This window comes from Jaculus jaculus, chromosome 7 (assembly GCF_020740685.1).
Source record: "Jaculus jaculus isolate mJacJac1 chromosome 7, mJacJac1.mat.Y.cur, whole genome shotgun sequence".
In the NCBI taxonomy this organism is placed as follows: Eukaryota; Metazoa; Chordata; class Mammalia; order Rodentia; family Dipodidae; genus Jaculus; species Jaculus jaculus.
Genome location: NC_059108.1, coordinates 116,099,731 through 116,126,139, shown reverse-complemented (window position 1 = coordinate 116,126,139; position 26,409 = coordinate 116,099,731). Strand labels below are relative to the sequence as shown.

The window sequence follows — 26,409 nt, the reverse complement described above, 5'->3', positions numbered from 1 at the left end:
ATGTCATCTCTAACTGAAGGTAAATATTGCTTCAATTAATTTTCTTTCTCCCTTCCTTCCCTCCCTCCTTCAAAAATTATTTATTTGCAAGCGGAGACAGATAAAAGACAAATAGGGAGAATGGGCATGTCAGGGCCTCCAGCTGCTGCAAAGGATCACCAAATGCATGCGCCACTTTGAGCATCCAACTTTCTGTAAGTACTAGGAATTGAACCTGGGTCATTAGGCTTTGTGGGCAAGCTCCTGAACCATTGAGCCACATCTTCAGCCCCTTCCTCCTTTTTATTTTTATATAAGATACAGAACAAGAGAGAGACAGAGAGAGAATTGGCATGCCAGGGCCTCTAGCCACTGCAATCGAACTCCAGCTGGGTGTGCCACCTTTTGCACATGTGTGACCTTGTGTGTCCAGCTTACGTGGGCTTTGGAAAGTCAAACCTGGGTCCTTAGGCTTCACAGGCAAGTGCCTTAAATGCTAAGCCATCTCTCTAGCCCTCTTCCCTTCTTTTTCAAAAAAAAATATATGTATATATATAATTTTTTACTATTAGATATGGACATATTTTATATGTAAACATAATACATTGGTACCATCCTCTCCCTCCTCCCTGCCCCTTTTCTGAAGAGGCCTTCATCATTGGGATGCAGGTCAACCCCACGGGTATTGTGGGTCATTCATTATGGGGCAGCAGTCAGTTACGGGGGAGAGGCAATGTCTGTGCAAAATGTCCCAACTTATGGCTCTAACAATCTTTCTGCCCCCTTTTCTGCAAAATTCCCTGAGCCATGCTGGCAGCATGTTAAGTCTACTTCAGTGATAGGCACTTAGGAGCATCTAGATGTCAGGTTTGGTAGGGTGTTGAGTGTCCTCAGTGTCTTTCTCCATCACCCTTGCACTGATATCAGCTTAACTGAGAGAGCAGCACTCTTGCTCATTTCCCCAATTCCTCTGTCTCTTCCCTCCTTTTTAGAAAATGTTACCTGAGAAAGAGAGAAACAGAAAGACAGACAATGGGTGTGCCAGGGTCTCCTGCCAGTGTAATACATATGCCACTCTGTGCATCTGGCTTTATGTGGGTACTGGGGAATCAAACCCAGGCTGACAGGCTTTGTAAAGAAGCACCTTTAACTGATGAGTCACCTCCCCCTACCTTGTTCTTTTTTTCCTTTTTTATTTCGAGGTAGGGTCTCACTCTAGCTCAGGCTGACCTAGAATTCACTATGTAGTCTCAGGGTGGCCCTGAACTCATGGAGATGGTGATCCTCCTACCTCTGCCTCCTGAGTGCTGGGATTAAAGCGTGTGCCACCACGCCTGGCTCCCCCACCTTTTTTTTGTTTTTCAAAGATAGGGTGTCTTTTATCCCTGGCTGGCCTCAAATCTGCTATATAGCCAAGGATGATCCTGAACTTCTGATCCCCCTGCCTCCACATCCCAAGTGCTGAAATGACTGACATGAGCTCGAAAGCCCAGTTAATGCCACGGCGCCGGCTTATGCAGCGCTGAGTTTGAAAGCCAGGACTTCATGCACAGACAGGCACCCTACCAACCGAGCACCCCTCCCCCGCCTGCCCCACTTGTTTATGTTCTGCTGTAGATTTGGCCAGCTACCTCAGCTTTGTGTCAGAGAAGATAGCGTCTCAAGTCTCTGGAATTTCTCAACTTTAATTATGTTAGTTCCTACCTAATTGCTAGGGATTACAGTAGGGGAATTTACAGTATATAGCATGAGGCTGAGATTTTTTTACTTAGTTTTTTTTTTCTTGCAACAGTTGACTTTCCTTTTTTTTTTTTTTTTTTGGTTTTTTTGAGGCAGGGTCTCAGTCTAGCTCAGGCTGACCTGAAATTCACTTTGTAGACTCAGGCTGGCCTCAAACTCACAGCGATCCTCCTACCTCTACCTCCCAAGTGCTGGGATTGAAGGCGTGTGCCACCACGCCCGGCTCCATAATCATGTTGCCTTAAAAGGAACACGGTTCATCTTCCTTTCTTCCAAGCCAGTTGTCTAATTTACTGACTAGCTCCCTATCAAGTGAGCTTCTGCCTCTGACTTATGATTTCGTTCATCAGCTTCTTCAACTTAACGATTAATACAGGCGCACAATATCTAACACTTGGGTCTGTCACTTACTTAGTTTTACTGTTAACTGTTTTGGCACTAGGGCCAACATATTAAAAGAGGAGGCAAAAATCAGACACTAAAAATAATTCCTATAATTATGCTTTCTCCTGAAATCACATGTATGCAAAGTCTCTGACAGAGTGAGCCTGGGGGAGTGGTATGGAGGGTGGCCAAGGGTCTCTTACCAGATGAACTCCCGACAGTGAGAACAGTAGGTGGGCTGCCTCAGGTACGTAGCCATAAACTTGTGTCCGTTGATCTGGTGGACTCGCCGTCGCATAGCCCTTTGGCGTTTCCTGGTGAAATGTTTGAAGATGCGGTCTCTCTGGAGAGTGGCTGAATGGAAGGGAAAACAAAAAACTATAACGAATCTTGGCCACACAGCGTATGAGAACATCTGAGAGTTCAAACACTCTCCAAATTATTGCTTTTCCTCTTCAAGATGGAAAAATGCTTTGAAAGTCATCATGCTTCCCCAATACCTTTAGGATTCTTATTTGTTTTTGCAATACTAGGGATTGAATCTAAAGCCTCGTGTATGCTTGGCAAGCATTTCCCCAGTGAGCTGCACCATCCCCCCCCCCCCCGGCCATTTTTCTACTTTTTTTTTTTTTTTTGGTTAAATTTTTATTTATTTATTTATTTGAGAGCGACAGACACAGAGAGAAAGACAGGTAGAGGGAGAGAGAGAGAATGGGCGCGCCAGGGCTTCCGGCCTCTGCAAACGAACTCCAGACGCGTGCGCCCCCTTGCGCATCTGGCTAACGTGGGACCTGGGGAACCGAGCCTTGAACCGGGGTCCTTAGGCTTCATAGGCAAGCGCTTAACTGCTACGCCATCTCTCCAGCCCCATTTTTCTACTTTTTATTTTGAGTCTCACTAAGTTGTCCAGGCTGGCGTTGATCTAACCCTGATATAACCCAGGCAAGTTTTGATTTTGCTGTTGTTGTTGTTGCTGTTGTTGTTTTGAAGTAGGGTCTCACTCTAGCTCAGGCTGACCTGGAATCCACTACATAGTCTTGGTGGCCTCAAACTCATGGCAATCCTCCTACCTCTGCCTCCCGAGTCCTGGGATTAAAGGCATGAACCACCATGCCCAGCTAGGCTTTGAATTTTTTTTAAAAATTTTTTGTTCATTTTTATTTATTTATTTGAGAGTGACAAAGAGAGAAAGAGAAAAAGAGACAGAGAGAATGGTGCACCAGGGCCTGCAGCCACTGCAAACGAACTCCAGACGCATGCACCCCCTTGTGCATCTGGCTAACATGAGTCCTGGGGAATCCGGCCTCAAGCTGGGGTCTTTAGGCTTCACAGGTAAGTGCTTAACCACTAAGCCATCTCTCCAGCCCTAGGCTTTGAATTTTTGATACTCTTGCTTCAACCTCAAAAGCACCTGGAGTTGAGCTGGAGAGATGGCTCAGCAGTTAAGGTGCAAGCCCAAGGACTGAAGTTTGATTCTCCAGTACCCACATGAAGCCAGAGCCACCAAGCAGCATGTATCTGGGGTTTGTTTGCAGTGTCTAGTGGTCCTGGCATGCTTATTCTCTCTATCTAACTGTCTCTTTCTCTCAAATAATTAAATAAAGTATTTTTAAAAAGGAAAAAAAAAGGGGTACCTAGAATTGCTGGCATGGTGATGCACGCCTTTAATTTCAGTACTCATGAGGCAGAGGTAGGTGGACTGCAGTTAGTTTGAGGCCACCCTGAGACTACATAGTGAAAATAGGTCAGTCTGGGCTAAAGCAGGGCCCTACAACAAGAACAGCAACAACGAAAGTACCTAGAGTTATAGGCCTGTGCCACCAGGCTTAGAAAGACTCAGTGTGTGAGTGTGTGTGTGTGTGTGTGTTCACATGTGTATGTCTGCATGTGTGTGCAGGCAGACATACATGGAGGCCAAAGGTTGATGCCAGATAACTTCCTCGATTGCTTTCCACATTATTTACTGAAGCAGAGTCTCTCACCTGAACCCAGAGCTCACCAATTTGGCAAGCTAAACTATTGTCCCGGGAATCCCGTCTCTGTTCTGGGATTACAGACACGCTGCCTGCCATTTATGTGAGTGGTGGGGATCCAAACTCCGGCCCTTACATTTGTGTAGAAAAAGCACTATCAACTGAGCCATCTCCCCAACCCAGACTCTTTTTTTTTTTTTCTGGCCAGCCAATCTTTTTTTTTTTTCCCTCTTTTCCACATCCCCGCCAACATTTATGATCATTTGTTTTCATGATGGTGGCCAATCTGACAGGAGTAAAATGAAATCTCAACGTAGTTTTAATCTGCATTTCCCTGATGACTAGGGATGTAGAACAGTTTTTTAGATGCTTATATGCCATTGGTATTTCTTTCTTTGAGAACGCTCTATTTAGCTCCACAGCCCATTTTTTGATTGGCTTGTTTGCAGACTCTTCATTTTCAAGGTTAGACCTACATGAACCACTGCGATCCATTGCCTGGTTGTAATTGGCTGTCTTGAACCAAATCTCCCAGTTCAGAGCATGAGTTTCCCAAGAGTCCCGTGCATGGTCTCCTAGTCTAGCTGTCTGGGACCTTCAGCACAGCTATGGGCTGTGAGGGTTATCTGGTGAAAGAGCCTCCCCTTCATTTCTAGTGTTCCTACACACCAGATGACAGAACTCCCCTAGAGCAGTGGTCACAGAACCATGACAGTTAGCCAGAACTAGGTTGACAGTGACGTGGGATGAGATGGGTGTAGAGTTTTCTAACCCCATATTTTAAAATAATCGATTCTAATCTAAAGACTTTGAAAACTGTGCGCTATTTGAAGATAGTCAATTATGTCTTCCATATCATTATCCTGGGCTTTTTCCACTGCATGCAGATTCTTGAGATGAAAAAAATAAAGCTTACTTCCTTTTAAATAAATCACAAACGCAACGGAAGCTTAAGGAACCATGCAAGAATAATTTGCCAATATAAGAACAGAAGCCTGCCTTTGTGCTTCTGTTTTCAATGGACAGATAGTAACTACGCACCTAGAGCAAGGCTATAGTATACTTATTTATAGCCTTTGAACTGATTGACTTAGGCCACATCGGTTATCCATCATCTCAAACATTTATCATTTCTTTATGCTGACAATATTCAACCCCCTTTTTTTTCTAGTGGTTATGAGTAATATGATATTATCAGTATAACCAAACACCAGAATGTATTCTTTCCATCTAGCTGTGACTCTGTACACTGTTTCTAAAGTAACCTCATATATATGTTAAGGAGAAATTATAGAAAAATAAGAAAGCACAGAAAAAAATATTATACTCTTATGATAGAACAAAGATAACAAAATTTCAACACAATAAGACACTGATTTGCAACATATGAAATTTAAAGTTCTAATTGGCAAACAGTTGATAGAAACATATTAGAGCAAAGAAAGGATTCGTAACATAAGACAGAGGGTTACTATTTGTAACATTTAGAAATCAGCCAGGAATGGTGGTTCAGACTTGTAATTCCAACTGCTTAGAAGTGTAAGGTAGGAAGACTTCAAGTTTGAGGCTAGCATTAGGTACAGTGAAGTCAAGACTGCCTTAGATAACTTACTCAGGCCCTCAGAGACTTGGAATGTAGCTCTTGCTACACTTGCCTAGCATAATTAAGACCCTAAGAGAAAGAAGGGAGAGTCAAAGAAGGGAAGGATGGGGGGTTGGAGGGATGGCTTAGCAGTTAAGGCAGTTACCTGCAAAGCCTAAGGATCCAGGTTCGATTCCCCAGTAGCCACATAATCCAGATGCACAAGGTGGCACATGTGTCTGGAGCTTGTTTGCAGTGCTTAGAGATCCTAGTGTACCCATTCTCTCTCTTTCTGTCTCACTTTCTCAAATAAATATGTAGATAATTTCTTTTTTAAAAAGCCAGGCGTGGTGTGCACGCCTTTAATCCCAGCACTCGAGAGGCAGAGGTAAGAGGATCGCCAAGGCCATTCTGAGACTACATAGTGAATCCTGAGCTAGAGTGAAACTCTACCTTGAAAAATCAAAAAAGGGCTGGAGAGATGGCTTAGCAGTTAAGCGCTTGTCTGTGAAGCCTAAGGACCCCGGTTCGAGGCTCGGTTCCCCAGGTCCCACATTAGCCAGATGCACAAGGGGGCGCACGCATCTGGAGTTCATTTGCAGAGGCTGGAAGCCCTGGCGCGCCCATTCTCTCTCTCTCCCTCTATCTGTCTTTCTCTCTGTGTGTGTCGCTCTCAAATAAATAAATAAATAATTTTAAAAAAAATTTTAAAAAATCAAAAAAGGCGGGGGGGAGGGAGGAAGCCAGGCGTGGTGGCACGTGTCTTTAATCCCGGCACTCAGGAGGCAGAGGTATCAGGATTGCTATGAGTTCAAGGCCACCTGGAGACTACAGAGTGAATTCCAAGTCAGCCTGGGCTAGAGTGAAACCCTACCTCAAAAAACCACCAAAAAAGGAAGGGAAGGAGGGAGAGAAGAATGGAGAGTGAGAAGACCATTCAGTAAAAATAGAGCAAAGGAGATTAAAAGACAATTTATAGAACTGTAAATGCAAACAGCCAATGAACATGTCAAGGCATCGAGTCCTATTCAGGACCGGGCACTTAGAAAGCAAGAACTGTGCGTGCGCTGACGTTGTTTGGTAAGAGACTAACCCAGGCTTTAGCCTCCATCCTGCCCGGGCTGGGCCCTGCGCCGGGCTCTCTTCACCACGCCTCGGGGAGCCATCCACAGACCGGTCCTCCCGGGGTTCGTAGGAGAACATGCGAAGTGCTCGGCACAAAACAAGACACCTCTGAGTATTCAAGAACGATAGCTATTTCAGGAGAACTTTTTCTGGAGACTAAGTTGACAATGCTTGTCACAGTTATGAATGTGTATTTCCTTCCATTCAGCAATCACCTTGCAGAACTTTTGTTTTTATAAAAATGCCAATAAGTAGGTTATCAACTGCCACATTCTTTTTGCTAGTAAAATGTAAAATCAGCTGGGTGCCCTAGCAGCACCTATAGCCCTGAGCATCCAGGAGGCTGAGGCAAGCAAATTGCTAGAGCCTAGGGGGTTGAACCCTCTGCCAGGCAATAAAGACTCTGGATCAACAATGAAAGATGTGAAAACAAAAGAGACTAGACTATTAAGGGATCAGAGGAATCAAGGGGAGTGCAGAATAAAGGTGGGTAATAATGTGGGTATGCAAGAGTTTGAGGCCACCCTGTGACTCCAGAGTGAGTACCTTGAAAAACCAATAAATAAATAAATAGAAATAAAATAATGTGGGTATGCAGAGTGGGGGTAAGCAATACCAGAAATGCCCAAAGGACAAAATGCATTGAGAGTAGCCCAGGTGAGTCACCTCAGAGAGAGGCTCACACACAGTTTAGCTTGCACATGCTTTACCCTGTGGCTGAGGCGTGGACACTGTCCAGCAAGCCATCTAATTATTTTTACTCTCAGCTTTTTGGTCTGTCTCAAGCAGATAAAGTGCACCCCAGTCCTCAGTCCTGTGGTGAATGTGCTACAATCAATATTCCTGGCATGTTTGGTCAAAGATCACGTAAGGACAGAGATCACCACACTGCCCTGCCCTCCTCCACAGCGTAACCACAAGTCACTCAGTAACCCTAGAGCACAGAGAGTTTTAAATCAATACAATAAAACAGAATAAAAAGGTCTAGAGAGATGGCTCAGCGGTTAAGACACTTGGCTGCAAAGCCAAAGGACCCAGGTTCAATTCCCCAGGACCCACATAAGCCAGATGCACAAGGTGGCACATGCATCTGGAGTTCCTTTGCAGTGGCTGAAGGCCCTGGCATGCCCATTCTCTCTCTCTCTCTCTCTAATGAAATAAATAAGTAAATAAATAAAAATTTTCAAAAAGAGATTTTCATATTCCCTGGGTAGCAAGTGATAACATTAGGCTGAGGCGATCATCACCTCATATCTGGCCCAGGTGCTTACCAGCAGAGACCCTGCTCAGTACTGGCAGGATGTATATTGAATTACTAAACACTTATCATACCTACATGCAAATTAAATTCTCCCTGGGAGTCTAATTACTGAGAATTTACTCAGTTAATCCTTTAATACTATAAAGACTAGCTAAAAGGTCAGCTCACTTGCATTTTAATATTTCATGAATTAAATCCGTTTTGCTTCCTCAGCCTACCATGGGAGTAGCATGAACTAGGAAGTTCTAAACTATGCTTTCTAAAGGGCTTAGAAGAGCCTGCTTGTAGCTGTTCTCTGTGTTATTCCTGTCTTGACACCTTGACTCTTTCTGAAACATTTCCCGTTTTTTGTCTCCAACTCAACTCATCCTTATCCTGTCTTCCTTAGAAATCAGGTGCCTTCCCCCAATTCTCCCATTGTGTTCCCACAGCAACCTGAGAGTGAGTCCCAATCTCTTCCTTTATCCCATGAGCCTGTGGGCACCCCTGGGTTTCTTGCGCCTCTGAGCCAGGCGTCTCCCAAATACTTCATACCACCTGGGGATGAATGACAACTAGATGTCACTCTTCCCCTTCCTGTGTTCTTTTCCATGTGTGACTTTTTTCTTTTATTTGAGAGAGGGAGAGAGAGAGAGAGACAGAGAATGGGCACACTAGGGTTCTAGCCACTGTAAATGAACTTCAGAGGCATGTGCCACCTTATGCATCTGACTTACATGGGTGCTGGGGAATCGAACCGAGGCCCTTTGGCTTTGCAGGCAAGTGCCTTAACCACTAAGCCATCTCTCCAGCCCCACATGTGACTTTTTGTTTAAAAGGCAAATGTGGGGGCTAGGAAGATAGCTGAGTTGGCAAAGCACTTGCCTTGCAAGAATGAGAACCTGAGTTCGATCCCCAGAACTCACATCAAAATGCTAGGTATGCCAGCACGTACCTGTAATCCCAGTATTGGGCAGGTAGTGATAAGAGGATACCCAGGTCTTGGGGACCAACCAATCTAGCCTACTTGGTGAATTCTAGGCCTATGGGAGACTGTTGCTGGCAGAAAACACACAACCAGAGCAGCTTGTGGGAAATAAGAGTTTATTTTGGCACACAGAGTTGAGGGGAAGCTCCATGATGGAAGGGGGAAACAATGGCATGAGCACATCACCTCCTGGCCAACATCAGATGGACAACAGCAATAGGAGAGTGAGCCAAACACTGGCAAGAGGAAGCTGGCTATAACACCCATTAGCCCTCTCCCAACAATACGCTGCCTCCAAGAGGCTCCAATTCCCAAATGGCCACCAGCTGAGGACCTAGCATTTAGAACACATACGTTTATGGGGGGGGGGGGGAGAACACCCGAATCACACCACCACAATGACCCTGACTCAGAATAAGAGGGTGCTGGGAAAATGGCTCAGCAGTAAAAAGCACTTGCTTACAAAAGCTGATGGCCTGTGTTTGATTCCCTAGTAGCCATGTAAAGGCAGCTGCACAAAGTAGTGCAAGAATCTGGAGGTCATGTGCAGTGGCAAGAGACCCTGGCAACTCAATCTCTCATATGTATGTATGTATGTGTGTATGTATGTATATATATATTTATGTATATATGTATATTTAATTTGGAAGATGGTCCTGAGAAAAACATTCTTGAGTGTCTCTGGTCTTTCCATGCATGTGCACACATGTGCACCTACACAAATACACATATGTATAAAATACATTTATCCTGTTTGATGTTTCATTTATTTATTTGCAAGGAGAGAGAGAGGTGAATAGATGGTGTGCCATAGTCTCTTGCTCCTGAAAATGAACTCCAAACACATGTGCCACCTTACACCACACACACATGCCCCCCCCAAGAGAAAAACTGCACACATGCACGCACACACACAGACACACGCACGCTCACCAACACCTGGAACCTTCCAGATGGATGTGGTCACATTAAAAAAAAATGTAGGGTTCCCGTGGCCTCCAGTGTCATTGTCACCATTTTTGTTTTTTGATTTTTCGAGGTAGGGTCTCACTCTAGCCCAGGCTGACCTGGAATTCACTAAGGAGTCTCAGGGTGGCCTCGAACTCATGGCGATCCTCCTACCTCTGCTTCCCGAGTGCTGGGATTAAAGGAGTGCGCCACCACGCCCAGCTTTCATTGTCACCATTTTTGAATGATGTTACAAACAGAAAGAGCTCTCCTACTGCATCTGCTCACCCCACTAGACTTGAACCCACTTTTCAGCTTGAGTTCAAAAGGCATGTCCTCACTGTTTGCACAGACTACTGTGTACTCAGAGCGGGGCTAAAGGGCTAGAGAAGATTAACTCTGTTGAGCCTTATGCTGACCTGGGCTTTGAGAAATCTTTCAGATTGCATTTTAGTCAGACATGCCAGGCAACCCTAACATGCTATGCAGCCAAAACTTGTGTCACAACTTCTGCTTGGCTCATGAGGTGCCCCAGGGCCTCTTACTGAAGTAAATAGGAAGCTGGCTTAGAGCCCCATAGGGAAATTCACATTCCTGTCTCCAGGGGTTTACAGCCCAGCATCCCTGAGCTGTCTCCCCAGGAGCTGACTGTGACAAGCCACCCTAAGGACTGGATGCAGAGGGAGGGTGTTGGCATTGGGATAATGAAGAACTCTTGACTGAAATTCAGTTCATAAGCCCAACTGTTGCTGCACACACTTGTTTGGAGCACGTAGAAGGCTGGGCGCCTCGGGGTCACCACACAACTCAAGGGCCAGTCTTCATGCGCAGAGCCGGGCGACAGGGAAACTTGCGCTAATCACGTGAGGCTTGCAGAGGAAAGCGGGGTCTCTGAGATCTCTTTAAATTCCTACTATTGTTGGTTTTTGGTTTTTACTTACCCTAATTTAAGGTTTTTTTTTAAAGATATTTTATGTATTTATTTGAAAGAAAGAGGCAGAGAGAAAGAGAGAGAGAATGGGCACACCAGGGCCTCCAGCCACTGCAAATGAACTCCAGATGCGTGTGCCACCTCATGTATATGGCCTATGTGGGTACAGAGGAACCAATCCTTTGTCCTTAGGCTTCACAGGCAAGCACTTTAACTGCTAAATCATCTTGCCATCCCTATTTTAAAGTTTTATGTTGCAGAAGCAGTACTTTTTCAACATTCTGATATGGAGTGAGAACTATTTTTCAAAGGACGGTAAGTAAGACAATTAAATCAGAGAGAAGCTGATGGGATGATACTTTTGAATTTTCAGAAATACTGACTTTAAATGAATCAAGGAAATAACTGTGATTCAGTGTAAAATACATTTCAGCTCTGACAAATTGAGTGTGCTTAACAGCAAAGGCCCCGTGGCTAGGCAAGTCTGTAGCTTGTCCTAAGGGGCTGAACAGCCTGAGCAAATCAGGCTTCTTGCCCTTGTAAGCTTGGTGACTGGCAAGTTGTTGGCCTTCCCGTGCCTTGCATTCTTCATCTACAGAGTGTGATAAATGAGTACGGACCTCATAAGGCCATTCTGAGGACTGGATGAGTTAATAAGTGAGTCACAGTTGGAAAAGCACCTGGCAGGCCATAACCATCGCCTATTATAACTGTTCTGAAAATCCTTACTTCACATTGCCAGAGAATTCTAGAAAGTTTTAAGGGAATTTAGACCAGTTAACTGTCTGGAAAAGGAATGCTACCCAGGAATTGGACCTACCAGGCATTGATTCACCTGGAGAAGCTACCAAGATTCATCTAGGTAGCTAGGCTTTGCCATTCTTATTTTTTATCCCAGGACTCTGGGGCTTATACCACATAGAACTGCACCTTTTATTCACACGGGGTCCCCTAGCATCCCTGGAAAGTAATGTATTTTCACAGGAAGGTTAAGTGGGGTCAAGCGGCCAATGATACAAGCAATGCTGACAGACCCTGTTTGCTACTGTTGAACTACTGTAGCGTCTTTTTTTCTTCTTCTTCCTGAAATAGTTGTCTTATCATTTATAGCCCATGGGAGGAAATAACTGTGAGAAAAACAAACAAGAAGAGCTAGGAGTTCACCAAAAGTTACTAGACAAGAAAGATCCAGAGCAGACTAGCTGATTTACGTGTCTCCAAAGTCTATCTCTGAAAGGTAATCCGGCAACTCAGCAAGAGGATTTTGTTCTCATTATCAAGCATACTGAATACACCAGTGTCTGACCACAGAACTGTTCGCATGAAGAACAAAGCACACAAATGGGTGTATGGCTGATCCCTGCTTGAGACAGTAGTGCATGATGCACACACTTAAATGAGTCTTTACCACAAGTACACGCCACCCTGTGGGTGGAGCCACCCGTGGGTGGGAGCCTTTGGCAGGAGGTGAGTGAGTAGGGAATCATGGGAGATGCTATCTAGTCCTCTGGTTAATTACAGAAGACTTCATAATAGGGCTGAGACCAGCAGTTGCTTGGGGAAGAAAAATGAAGAGAATTAGGATAGAACAGGTTCCACAAATCTGAACCAGCACCAATGACAAAAATGCCAACAAAGTATCTTAAAATGATACAGAGCCCCCCCCCCCCCCAAGTGATGCTGAGTGGCACAGGATCTTCTGTTTTGTTTGTTTGGTTTTTTTTTTTTTTCTTTAAAAGAGTTTAACTATACGACTCACAACAATTTCCAAATTTAGATGGAAAGATTACACTTACTGTGTTTGGAGCCCTGGTCTACAGAAGCTATACCCAGGTTTCTCAAAGATTTGGCTCCCTTTGAAGAGGACATGTAGAAAATGGCTGTTGCCCCACAGCTCCTGGCTCCTCTCCCTCTGCATTTCTTTCTCTGTCCCTCTCAGTGGCCCTTCTCTCCCACCCAGTTTTCAGATGGGTGCTTGCTCCAAGGCTTTTTGTATACCACCCTTCATTCTCAATATCCATTCGTCTCTTCAGAAGCTCAACCATTCTCTGGAGGTCTAACAATTGCCTGGGTATTCTTAAGCACGCAGCTCTCGCTCTGGCATCTAGCTACTAATGAACTTCTAAGCAGCTTCCCTCAAACATAATCCCAAACTGCTTAAAATTGGAACTTTGTTTGGCTGAAACCTTCCTCCCCATCGCAACACACTCTCCCCTTTCGCTATCCTTGGAGTCACTTAGAAAACACTGCCTCGCAACGTCTTCAGAGCCTTCTGGGACTGTCTGATGTCCTTGTTCTATTCCATCTGCTTCCAACTCCTCTAGAGTAGAATTTGAGGCAAGACTTGAGTACTACTCAGTCCTATGTGTCTGCGGGTTCCACATCCATGAAGTCAAACAACTCCACATAGAAATATTTTAAAAAGGGGGGGGGCCTGGAGGAATGACTCAGCAGTTAAGGCATTTGCCTATAAAGCCAAAGGACCCCGGTTCAATTCCCCAGGACCCACATAAGTCAGATGCACAAGGGGGCACACGTGTCTGGAGTTCGTTTGCAGTGGCTGGAAGCCCTGGTATGCCCATTCTCCCTCTCTGTCTCTCTCCCCCTCTTTCTCTGTCAAATTGATTTAAGTAAAATATTTTTTAAAAGAAATATTAAAAAAAATACATCTGGGGGCTGGAGAGATTGCTCAGTGGTTAACGTGCTTGCTTGCAAAGCCTAACAACCTGGGTTCAATTCCCCACTACCCATGTAAACCCACATGCACAAAGTGGCACATGCATCTGGAGTTCATTTCCAGTGGCTAGAGGCCCTGGCAAGCCCATTCTATTCCCCCTCTCTCTGTCTTCTTTCTGTTTGCAGATAAATAAATAAAAACATACATCTGTACTAAACCAGAAAAGACTTTTTCCTTGTCATTATTTCCTAAACAACAGAGAGTAACAACCAGTTACATTGTATTTGTATTATTTAAGTATTAAAGTAATAGAGATGATTTAAACTGTAAGAAGGGTGCACATGAGTTATATGCAATACTATTCCATTTTATATAAGGGGATTCATGTGTCCTGTGGATTTTGGTATCTTGCAGAGAATCCTAGAACCAATCCCCTGTGAGGACCAGGAGATAACCATATATCATTTGTGAAATAATTTCCAGAAGCGACAGAGGATTACAGAAGCAAGAGAAGGAAGGAAGAAAGTCCTCAAAGATCCTATCACTAAACAGCTTTCCATCCTGAGCAGTTGAGAATCAACCCTCTGGTGGCTGGCGTGTAAAATGTGTTTGTGATTAAGTCTCACACTTGATCCACAATGGGTAGAGCCTTTGGGAGGTGAAGACTTGCTGGAGGAGGTGTGTCTGTGGGGGAAGGCCTTGATGTTTACTTATTCAGCTCCACTGGGTGTCCATAGCTCAGTCTTGCTGATTCCTCCCTGCTGATGTGACAGGATGTGATGCCTGGCCATACTTTCCTCGCCATGATGTAACTTCCCCTCGAAAAACGAATCTTCCCCCCATAAGCTGCTTCTGGTTGGGTGGTTTATCCTAGTAAGGAGAAGGGAACTGCTTCAAACCCTTTTAGAGGAGTCGGAAAGAGTGAGCAGACCATGGTTAGGACATGAAGAAACTAGGTATTTGCCCTCCAACTGCTATCTGCCACTGCTGCTGACTGTTTTGGGGAAAGGTGGCTTTAACTCACCAGCATTTTCTACACAGAGACTGACTATGGGCAGGATATCCAAAAGCAAATCATTACCTTCGTGCTGATTTCTTATTTATATTTTCCCTACACATTTCCTTCAGCTCTTAGTAGAGGGAAGCTTAAGCAGAAGGTTTCCCAATAATGCGTTTCAATTCTTATATCACCTCCTTTCTGCACACATAATGTAACCACATAAATTCTCTTCCATCTTTTATTAACAGTTGTGAGACTCCTACTGTTCTCTTCTGCAAAAGTGTTAAAAATCTCTACCTTGCTGCTGTGCGGCTACAAATGTTTCATTTGCCTCCATTGATTTCATCCATAAATAAACTTTTAGTTATTGCTTCTCCATCATTCTTTTTTTGTATTTTTTAAAGAACTATTATTCTTCCATGGATCACCACAAGGCAGCAGGAGAAGGGAAAGTGTTTCTATTCCATGCAATTTGGAATGGTCCATTTGGGGGTCCAGCCCATCATTCTCACTGCCATCCTAGCTGAAAAACATCTCAAAATAGTACAGTACGGTCAACTGAGGGCTCAAGTTAGATTACACATCCTGGCTTTATATACTTAAAAATATAAGCATTGACTAGTTATCGGGACATTTTTTTCTTATGTTATTCTTTTTTTATATTTATTTTATTTTTTTTTGTTCATTATTTATTTATTTATTTGAGAGCGACAGACATGGAGAGAAAGACAGATAGAGGGAGAGAGAGAGAATGGGCGCGCCAGGGCCTCCAGCCTCTGCAAACGAACTCCAGATGCGTGCGCCCCCTTGTGCATCTGGCTAACGTGGGACCTGGGGAACCGAGCCTCGAACCGGGGTCCTTAGGCTTCACAGGCAAGCGCTTAACCGCTAAGCCATCTCTCCAGCCCTTTTCTTATGTAATTCTTTACTGATTTTCACTAGGAGAAATATTCTATGAGTACTTGTCTTCCTGACAACTTTTTTTTTTTTTTTTTTTTCTCCAAGGTAGGGTCTTGCTCTAGCCCAGGCTGACCTGGAATTAATTCATTATGTATTCTCAGGCTGGCCTCAAACTCACAGTGATTCTCCTACCTCTGTCTCCTAAGTGCTGGGATTAAAGGCATATACCACCATACCCAGTCTGACAACTATTTATTTATCAAAGAGAAAGAGAGAGAGAGGGGGGAGGAGAGGGAGATTGAGAATGGGCCAGAGACTCTAGCCACTGCAAATGAACTCCATACACATGCACCGCCTTGCACATCTGGCTTTCGTGGGTACTGGGGAATTGAACCTCGGTCCCTAGGCTTTGCAGACAAGCACCTTCACTGCTAAGCCATCTCTCTGGCCCCTGACGACTTTTTAAATGTAAGGGGCACATGTGGCCATAACAGGGATTCTGTTGTTAGAGCAGACACAGCGGACGAGCTGGGCACGTGGGCGCCCTGGCGCACAGGCAGAGAGCGGAGGACAGCCTCTGCCGCGGCTCCTCACCTCCACCGCGAGGCAGGGTCTCTCGCCCACCACTGTGCTCACCAGCCTAGCTGGCCTGCAAGCTCTCACCCGCGTGCTGGCAGTACACGCAAGTGCCCCGCGGCACCCAGCGTGTGTTCTGGGGATTTGTCAACCAGGTTTTTTTTGTTTAGTTTTTCCCTAAAACATTGTCTTTTTCTGGTCCAGGCTGACCTGGAATTAACTCTGCAGTCTTGGGTGGCCTCGCACTCATGGCAATCCTCCTTCCTCTGCCTCCTGAGTGCTGAGATTAAAGGCATGCACCACCACACCTGGCTTTTGTTTGTTTGTTTGTTTCCAGGTAGGGTATCACTCTAGCCCAGGCTGACCTGGGATTCACTATGTAGTCTCAGGGTGGCCTCCTACCTCTGCCTGTGCTGGGATTAAAGGCATAAACCACCATGCCCAGCGTCCATGTTTTTTTTTTTTTTTTTTTTTTTGGTTTTTCGAGGTAGGGTCTCACTCTGGCTCAGGCTGACCTGGAATTCACTCTGTAGTCTCGAACTCACGACAATCCTCCTACCTCTGCCTCCCAAATGCTGGGATTAAAGCGTCCGTGTGTTTTTAAAAATGACTGTTTCTGTTCCTATAGCCAATACACTCAGCGCTAAAGTGATCATGTGAGCTCATCTTATAAAAGGAGCAACCCAACAGCATGCACAGACCCCTCTCCCACCCCCATGGAAGTCGGGGCTCCTCTGCTGGGAGTCTGTTTTTCTCTTTCCCGGCAGGCTTAGCGAGTGCTCACTCCACCCCCACCCCAGCCTCCAGCCCCAGGTTGGTCTTCCTTCCTCACACACAAAACAGATTCTTACACAAACAACCTGTCCAACCAAAATCTTTTCCAGATAAACATGTGTTTCCTGCTGAGAAATAAAGAAATCCTGCCCTTTAGTTTGGCTTATTCCATTTCCTTGTCAAGCCCAGCCCTCCACCCCTCTTCTCCACTAGTAATTTTCTAAGGTGCCTTGTAAGGCCTGGAGTTCTGAGTGGATGATTTAGAAAAAGCTTACTGGGCACGGGCCGAAGGAGCCAGATGCCTGAGCATTTCCTTTTCTAACTCCATCACTGGAGGGAAAGCCGAGCTGATTCACAATTTTTAAAACTGCTGCCTGTAAATAGACTAATTCAAATACGCATGCTGAAGGTAAGAAACTTTTACCACACAACCCAGTGTCCGGCAACACTCACGTGAAAGTTTTGATCCTCAACTGTCTTTTAAAAACTAATTTAGCCGGGCATAGTGGTTCAGCCTTTAATCCCAGCACCCGGGAGCACAGATAAGAAGATTGCCATGAGTTCGAGGCCACCGTGAGACTACATAGTGAATTCCAGGTCAGCCTGGGCTAGAGTGAGACCTGACCGTGAAAATATAATAATAATAATAATAATAATAAATGAAATAAAAGGCAAAGAGACTCCTGTTATAATTTTATGTCATGTTGTTACTTTGTCAGAAGCTAACAATTTGAAAGCATGCACTTGGGCTGCTAGGTAGGGTTTTCTGTTTGTTGACAATTGTATTATGCCTTAAAAAGGAATTAAAAATATTTAAAAGAGATGAAAATTAAACTTGCTAGTTTTTGTTTTGTTTTGTTTTTTAAGTATTATAAACAAAAATTTGATAGTGACAGAGACGGGCTTTCTAATGAAAGTAGATTTTTGATTCGCAATGAATTCTCTCCTCTATGATCCAGGGCTGCTAGCCTTCAGCGACCATAAAGAAACTTCCACTGGTCACAGACAAATGGATCCTATTAAAATCCATTGAAAAGGTGCTGGAGAGATCACTTAGTGGTTAAGGTGATTGCCTGCAAAGCCTAAGTATGCAGGTTCAATTCTCCAGTACCCACATAAAGCCAGATGCACAAGGTAGTGCATTCATCTTCACTTGCAATGGTGAGAGGCTGAGGTGTGCCCATTCCCTCTCTCTGCCTTTTTCTATTTCTCAAGTAAATTATACATATACATATGTGTATATGTATATATATATGTATGTATATATATATATAAATCCATTGAAAAGTTTCTCTCTTACTGCACTTTAGTATTGAGTAAGGTATGTACATATTTTTAGGAAAAGTGGTGTATGTATGCACATAGAAAGGTAGACAGACAGATGATGAATATTCCAAATAGCTAGATAAGAAGTAAAAAAATGCATGTGTGTGAGGTAGAGCCTCGCTCTAGTCCAGGCTGACCTGGAATTCACTCTGTAGTCTCAGGCTGGCCTTGAACCCATGGCGCTCCTCCTACTTCAGACTCCCACATGCTGGGATTAAAGGCGTGAGCCACCACTTCCGGCTTTCTGTAGCATTTTTGCTACAAGTTCATCACACTATAAAAACAAAAGTTTGGTTTATCTTTATTTCAGAGGTTCATTATAATCTAGTAAGTGTACAGTCTAAATACACAATAGCCCAACAAACTGGAAGTTTCCCATTGCAACCTTAGCTTGTCACTCAAGTCACAAATCACTTCAGGAGGTAGCAGTGCCCCGTGTGAGGCTCTAAGTCACAGAACATCTTTTGCTATGACCTTACTCTCCATATAGGCTCTAAGAACAAATAGCTCTTCTCGTCCTTCCTTCTCTGTCCTGGAAGTTTTGCGTATTGTGTGGGGAAGCAGAGGCACAGCAGTGAACAAGATACCACAGTGCCATCAACACCTGACAGCCAAATGCTGAACATGACACACACATGGCTGTACTATGTACCCAGGAGTCTGGGGAGAAGAAGTTGAACCGGACATCAAAGATCGGCTTTTCTGAAGGAGGACAATGAAGTTGTGAAGTAGTGAAGGTTCTAAAACAAGTGAAAAGGAGGTGGAGCAGGAAGAAAGGAGAGAGTTTTGTAGGAAGAGCAAATAACGTGCACTGTTGCCTAGAACTAAGAGAATATGAGGGTGAAACTGACGTAGTCACCTTAACACCTGGTAGCTGTGTGGGCTAGAGTGAGACCATACCTTGGGAAAAAAAAAAAAAAACAGATGAAAGTTTGTTTTGCCAGAAGAATGCAACACTACCGTGTTTGTGTTTATGTCATTGCATAGCTTTAAAGTAAACCGGTCAGCAACATTCGCGCATCGTGTAAGTGTTGTTCGGTGCAGAGCTGGGAAGCCTGGCAGGATCATTCCTGTCTCTAAGCGCACACTCCGCACTACACTCCGGGAAATGTCCCACATGTCGGACGAGCACCTTCTCGACCCTTTTACTCCATCTGTTCTACAGCCCACCATGCTGGAGTCTTCCCATTCAACATTGGCTATCACTCCTCTGGGTAAATCCCCAAGAAAAGAACTGCCCGCTCGCAGGGCAGATGTGTTTCCTTCTACAGAAACTGCTCCACCTTTTTTTCACACAGGTCGTACCATTTTGAATGAGGAATTCCAGTGTGTCATAGCTGAGCTAAGATTTAGTGTTGTGGGTCTTTTTCATACTAGTCTCTAGAGTGGTTTCTTATGCTGGTCTTAATTTGTACTTCTGTAACTCTTAAACTCATCGAACATGTTCTTACAGGGTTGGTATTTCAACTTTTGAGAAAATGTCTGTTCAAATCTTTGGCTCACAAAAAAAATTTGAGTTTTTAAAAATTTAATTTAATTTATTTATTTGCAAGCAGAGAGAGAAAGACAGAGAGGGAGAGGGAGGAAGAAAGAGACAGAGAGAGAGATAAGAGAGACACAGAGAGAATGGACATGCCAGGACCTCTAGCCACTGAAAAGGAACTCCAGATACATGTGCCCCTTGTGCATATGGCTTATGTGGGTCCTGGAGAATCGAACCTGGGTCCTTTGGCTTCGCAGGCAAATGTGTTAACCACTAAGCCATCTCTCCAGCCCAAGGTTTTTGTTTTTTTTTTTAATTCAAACCTCAACAATCTTGTATCATCATTATTGTTGTTACTGCATTTGTTCTTTTGGGGGGGTGTGAGGTAGGGACTCACTGTAGCCCAGGCTGACCTGGAACTCACTATGTAGTCTCAGGGTGGCCTGGAACTCATGGTGATCCCCCTACCTCTGCCTCCTGAGTGAGTTCTGGGGTTAAAGGCGTGCACCAACACACCTGGCTTAACTTTTTTTTTTTTCTCATTTTCTTAAATAATTTTAATTGGGCTTGGAGAGATGGCTCAGCAGTTAAGGTGCTTGCCTGCAAAGCCTAACAACTGGGTTTGATTTCCCAGTACCTATATAAAGCCTGATGCACAATGTGATGCATGCATTTGGAGTTTGTTTGCAGTGGCTAGAAGCCCTAGCATGTCCATTCTTTCCCCCTCTTTCTCCCCCTCACTGGAAATAAATAAATAAAATATTTAATTATAATTATAATATACAATAAGATGTAATTTGCCTGAGAACCCTCTTGGACAAGATGCTCAGACTGAAGGCTGAGAAGCCTGCAAAGAAAACAACTGGGACATATATTTACTTTTTATATATGCATAGGAAGACAAAACCAATACTTGCATTTATTTTACTTTTTAATTTTAATTTTATTTTATTTGATTCTTTTAAGAGTGAGGTAGAAAGAAGGAGATGGAGAGAGAGAATGGGTGCTCTAGGGCCTTCAGGCACCGCAAACGAACTCCAGACACATGCATCATCTTGTGCATCTGGCTTTCGTGGGTCCTGGGGAATGGGGTCCTTTAGCTTTGTAGGCAAATGCCTTTACCGCCAAGCCACCTCTCCAGCCCAATACTTGCATTTTAAAATCTTATTTATATGGGATTGCTCCGGAGATATAGAAAAATCTATATCTGCTAAATTCTTATATTACTTCTAGCTGGATAAGATACTAGAATTGAATTGTAATGTTTCAAAGTTTAAAAAAGTCCAAATGACACTGATTCTACTTTCTATTTATAATTCCTAGCATATATTTACTTGTCAGGTCTCTTTAGGATGAATCTTGTTACCTTATTGTCAAGTTCTTAACTAACTGAAACACTTGACTTCATCAGTCCCACTGTAACTACTGAACTATTGAAGTCCAGGGAACAGGCATTCCAGAATTAACCCCAGGCTCTGCAAGCCATAACCATGGTGTGGCTCCTGCCTTCTTGGTTTGGAAGGAGGTACTGATCTATTATACAGACTGACTTTAAAAATCCCCCAGATCTATCTTTGATGACAAAGATCAAAATCAGTAGAGGAATGCACACCCAACAAGCGACAAGCATTTACGAACATTCGCCATTTGCCCTTGAGAAACTGCCCGGACTCTGTTCTACAGGTTGCCATCTCAGCTGTTGGTCAAAGTTCAAAGATTACAGATTGGCTCTGCAAGGCCAGCACAGCCATTCTGACACAGAAGACACATTAAAAATTACTGGGTTCAGCCAGGCATGGTGGCGCACGCCTTTAATCCCAGCACTCGGGAGGCAGAGGTAGGAGGATCGCCGAGAGTTCGAGGCCACCCTGAGACTAGAGTGAATTCCAGGTCAGCCTGAGCTAGAGTGAGACCCTACCTCGAAAAAAAAAAAAAAAAAGAAAAACAAGAAAAAAAAATTACTGGGTTCAGCCAGGTGTGGTGGAGCACCCCTTTAATCCCAGCACTTGGGAGGCAGAGGTAGGAGGATTGTCATGAGTTTGAGGGCACCCTGAAACTACAGAGTGCATTTCAGGTCAGCCTGGGCTAGAATGAGACCCTACCTTGAAAAACCAAAAACAACAAATTGCTGGGTTCCTTTTTTTTTTCAAGGTAGGGTATTGCTTTAGCACAGGCTGACCTGGAATGTACTCTGTAGTCTCAGGGCGGCCTCGAATTCACAGCGATCCTCCTACCTCTGCCTCCCAAATGCTAAGACTAAAGGCATATGCCCCACACCAGGCTAGAAACAAAGTTCTTTGTGTCTCCTTCCACTCCCCGGATCAACCAGAAACATGTGTAAAACCGTAGGAATGTCTAGCATAATCAATAACTCCTTCATGCTTTATTTTATTTTATTTTTTTATTTTTGGTTGAAGAACTTATTTTGATCAAGCCTGCCTGGGATACAGAGTGAGCTAAAGGCCTGCCTGGTAGCGTAGCAGGATCTTGGGTCAGGGTGAGGAGTAGCAAGGCAGCTGGGGATGGCTCAGTGGCAGGGTGGGGGCCCCGCCCGTGAGAGGCTCTGGGTTCTGTCTGTGGTAGTGCAGGGAACCAAGCACATTGTTAACCGTTGGCACATGGTACGTACACTAACGAGATGTGAACCACAGCACTCAGAATTTCTTCTTCTTCTTTTTTTTTTTTTTTTGGTTTTTTTTCGAGGTAGGGTCTTACTCTGGTCCAGGCTCACCTGGAATTAGCTATGTAGTCTCAGGGTGGCCTTGAACTCTCGGCGATCCTCCTGCCTCTGCCTCCTGAGTGCTGGGATTAAAGGCGTGCACCAGCTCGCCTGGCACAACACTCAGAATTTCTTTTTTTTTTCTCCATTTTATTTTATTTATTTGAGAGAGAGAGAGAGAGAGAGAAACAGGCAGATAGAGAGAATGGGTGCACCAGGGCCTCCGGCCACTACAAAAGGAACACCAGAGGCATGCGCCACCTTGTGCAGCTGGCTTACACAGGGGTACCTTGGAACCGATCCTGAGTCTTTAGGCTTTGCAGGCAAGTGCCTTAACCGCTATGCCATCTCTCCAGCCTCCTCCACTTTATATATATATATATATATATATATATATATATATATATATATATATATATATATATAAATATAATATATATATATATAAATATAATATATATAGATATATAAATTTTTATTAACATTTTCCATGATTATAAAATATATCCCATGGTAATTCCCTCCCTCCCCACCCCTACACTTTCCCATTTGAAATTCCATTCTCCATCATATTACCTCCCCATTACAATCATTGTAATTACATATATACAGTATCAACCTATTAAGTATCCTCCTCCCTTCCTTTCTCTTCCCTTTATGTCTCCTTTTTAACTTACTGGCCTCTGCTACTAAGTATTTTCATTCTCACGCAGAAGCCCAATCATCTGTAGCTAGGATCCACATATGAGGGAGAACATGTGGTGCTTGGCTTTCTGGGCCTGGGTTAAAAAATATGGAACGCTTCACGAATTTGGGTGTCATCCTTGCGCAGGGGCCATGCTAATCTTCTCTGTATCGTTCCAATTTTAGTATATGTGCTGCCGAAGTGAGCACAACACTCAGAATTTCTTAATGCACCCAAGCAAAAAAGAATCAAACTACAGCTTCTGAACATTTGAGCCACCTCCTCCAAAAAAGAGAAAAACCTAGCTAGATTTTTTTTTTTCAATGTTCTAGCAATCTCTAAATCTCAGAATCACATCGATGAGGAATATTTTCTGTGGCTGGTGGACACAGAAATGTTCCACTTCTTCAAACTCAGAGCTCCCAACTAAGACATTTCTAGCGGCAAAAGGCAAAGTTGGAGCTCTTCTCTGGCATGAATATAAGCGCATCCGGATCAAACAGCCAGCTGTGGTCAGGGGCAACTGCAAACAGCACTACCGCTCACATCTGAGCCGAAGCAGGTCCCGCTACCTCACGCCCGGCAGATGCTGGCGATGGACAAGGTGGGCGCTTCCAGGGGACAGCCTCTGCTGCTCCCACGAGTGACTCTAACTCGTGAGAGATGAAAGGACAGAACTGCCCACGTTTTCTTGTAGTTGTGTGAGAAAATTCCTCTGTGAACACTTGGCTGCACTCCGTTACTGAAAGGTAAGAGATTTCTGAAAATAAGCTGTGGCCCTTCGTGTGGCAGTGTGTAAATAACAAAGGACTCTCTTCTGGCAAACACAGAATAAAAGAGGCCTCTCTTCACAGGAGACCTCTTGGACTTCCCTTAGGGCAGAATTATCATCATCGTGCAAGACAAGAAAAAGAACTCCCAGAGGTGTATTAAGAGTGGACATTATTGGGCTGGAGAGATGCTTAGCGGTTAAGCGCTTGTCTGTGAAGCCTAAGGACCCTGGTTTGAGGCTCGGTTCCCCAGGTCCCACAATAGCCAGATGCACAAGGGGGCGCACGCGTCTGGAGTTCGTTTGCAGAGGCTGGAAGCCCTGGCGCGCCCATTCTCTCTCTCCCTCTATCTGTCTTTCTCTCTGTGTCTGTCGCTTTCGAATAAATAAATAAAAAATGAACAAAAATATTTAAAAAAAAGAGTGACGTTATTAAGAAAGGAGTGACAGTTGAGTGTTCAGCATTAAATGAGGCTGTTCTATCATACCTTCCAATGAATGGCTCGGAGGCTCTAGTGAGAGAGGTGGATGGAGAGAAGGGCTTTGAAACACTGTCTCCGAGACATAAGGTGGTGGTTGTATTCATGACCTCAAAGTGGCTGTCATTACCTGCACAAGACCTGCATAAACTTGGGCCCACTGAAAGGTTGTTGTGGATGGTGGAGGAGGGTGTGGGTCGATGGAGGGGAATAGAGGAGGGGGAAACAAATGAGGGTGGGGGGACAGGGTGGTAGAAAATTTTTTAATATTTCATTTTTATTTATTTATTTGAGAGAAAGAGGCAGAAAGAGAGAGAGAGAGTGAGAGAGAGAGAATGGGCACTGCAGAGCCTCCAGCAACTGCAAACGAACTCCAGATGCATGTGCTACTTTGTATATCTGACTTATGTGAGTCCTGAGGAATCAAGCCTAGGTCCTTTGGCTTTGCAGGCAAGTACCTTAACTGCTAAGCCATCCCTCCAGCCCCTGATATAAATTTTTTAAAATAAAGTTTAAATTTTATTTTTAAAAAAATATGTTAAGTAGATGGCAATTAAAATGAACTCCCTATGAAATAAGATCAAATTATATACTTTATTAATTGACAGGTTTTCCTCAACCATTTTAAGCTCTTAATTAAAAGCCAGGTATGGCGGCACACACCTGTCATCCCAGGTACCCAGGGGATTGATGCAGGTAGATCCTGAATTGGAGACCAGCTGGGCCAACAGAGTAAGACCCTACCTTAAAAAAATAAATAAAAATAGGGTTAAGCTGGGCATGGTGGCCCACACCTTTAATCCCAGCACTTGGGAGGGAGAGGTAGGAGGATCACCGTGAGTTCAAGGCCACCCTGAGACTCCATAGTGAATTCCAGGTCAGCCTGGGCTAGAGTGAGACCCTACCTCGAAAAACCAAAAAATAAAATATAATAGGGTTAAGGTGCCTGCCTATGAAGCCTAATGACCCAGATTCAATTCCCCAGAACCCATGTAAGCCAGATACAGATTATGGTACATGTGTCTGGAGTTTGTTTGCAGTGGCTGGAGGCCCTGGTGTGAACCTTTTCTCTTTCTCTCTCTTCTCCTCTCACCTACTCTCAAATAAATAAAATATTAAAAAATAAGACTAGGGCTGGAGAGATGGATTAGCAGTTAAGGCACTTGCCTATAAAGCCTAAGGACCCAGGTTCAATTCCCCTGAACCAACATAAGCCAGATGCACATGGTGTCACATGTGTCTGGAGTTTGTGTGAGAGAAAGAACAGGCACGCCAGGGCCTCCAGCCACTGCAAACAAACTCCAGATCCATGTGTCACCTTGTGCATATGACTTATGTGGGTCCTGGGAAATCAAACCTGACTTCTCAGGCAAATGCCTTAACCATTAAGCTATCTCTCCGGCCCCAAAATAAACTATTTTAAAAAATCAAAATAAAATACAAGGACACATAACATTACTTTAAATCACTGAAAACAGGTGGGGGTCAGGGGAGGATGGCATGTGCCAGTGTCTTGGTGAACAACTCTTCTTGGTCCAGCAGTGTGAACTGCTAGTTTTGTTCTAGGTCAGCGTTTGATGGCTTACACACTGTGGTTTGGATTAATAACTAAGGAAATCACAGTTCTGCTTTCATGCTTGTGAAAGGCGCCAGCAAACACATTGCCCAACAGGGTCTGTGACAGCTTGGCACTGTGCGCACATGCACAGGCATGGACTTGTAAACATTCCACTGGACGAGAAGGCTGAACAAAACTGTCCCCAGGTTGTACCTTGGGCTGCTTTCCACTGGCCTGCATGCCAAGGGTAGTCTGAACAGCCACTAGTGATGTCCGTGTAGATTATACTTAACTGTCAGTGGAAACTATAGATGCGGTTTCAAGGTCCCTTGTTGTCATTGCTGGGTCCCTGGGATGCTGTGACTGACGACAGTGATGTGGTGTTGTGTGAAAGGGTTGGCACTGGAACCTCTTGTGAGCTTTCATTCACGCTGTGGCACACCTTCACGTACAAACGTAAGCAACCATTCGAAGCCTGGAAAACGTGTGCTGGGCATGCTATTGGGAAATGCGGATGTAAGTGTGAGTAAGGAAAAGCATGTCAGGGTCTGCGTGGGGGTGCACATGGTTTGA

The 26,409-nt window shown here is 44.3% G+C and overlaps 1 protein-coding gene and 1 non-coding gene across 2 annotated transcripts in view; both read right to left on the bottom strand.

Moving 5' to 3' along the window:
- Positions 1-26,409, bottom strand: part of Prkch (protein kinase C eta) — a 269,722-nt gene that overhangs the window by 113,067 nt on the left and 130,246 nt on the right. Inside the window, exon 3 of the mRNA XM_004649245.2 lies at positions 2,307-2,457. Coding sequence (XP_004649302.1) covers positions 2,307-2,457 — 151 coding nt within the window. The remainder of the gene's footprint in view (positions 1-2,306; positions 2,458-26,409) is intronic.
- On the bottom strand, positions 23,133-23,239 carry LOC123462411. The gene has a single exon (XR_006638233.1). It is a non-coding gene; the product is annotated as a U6 spliceosomal RNA (small nuclear RNA).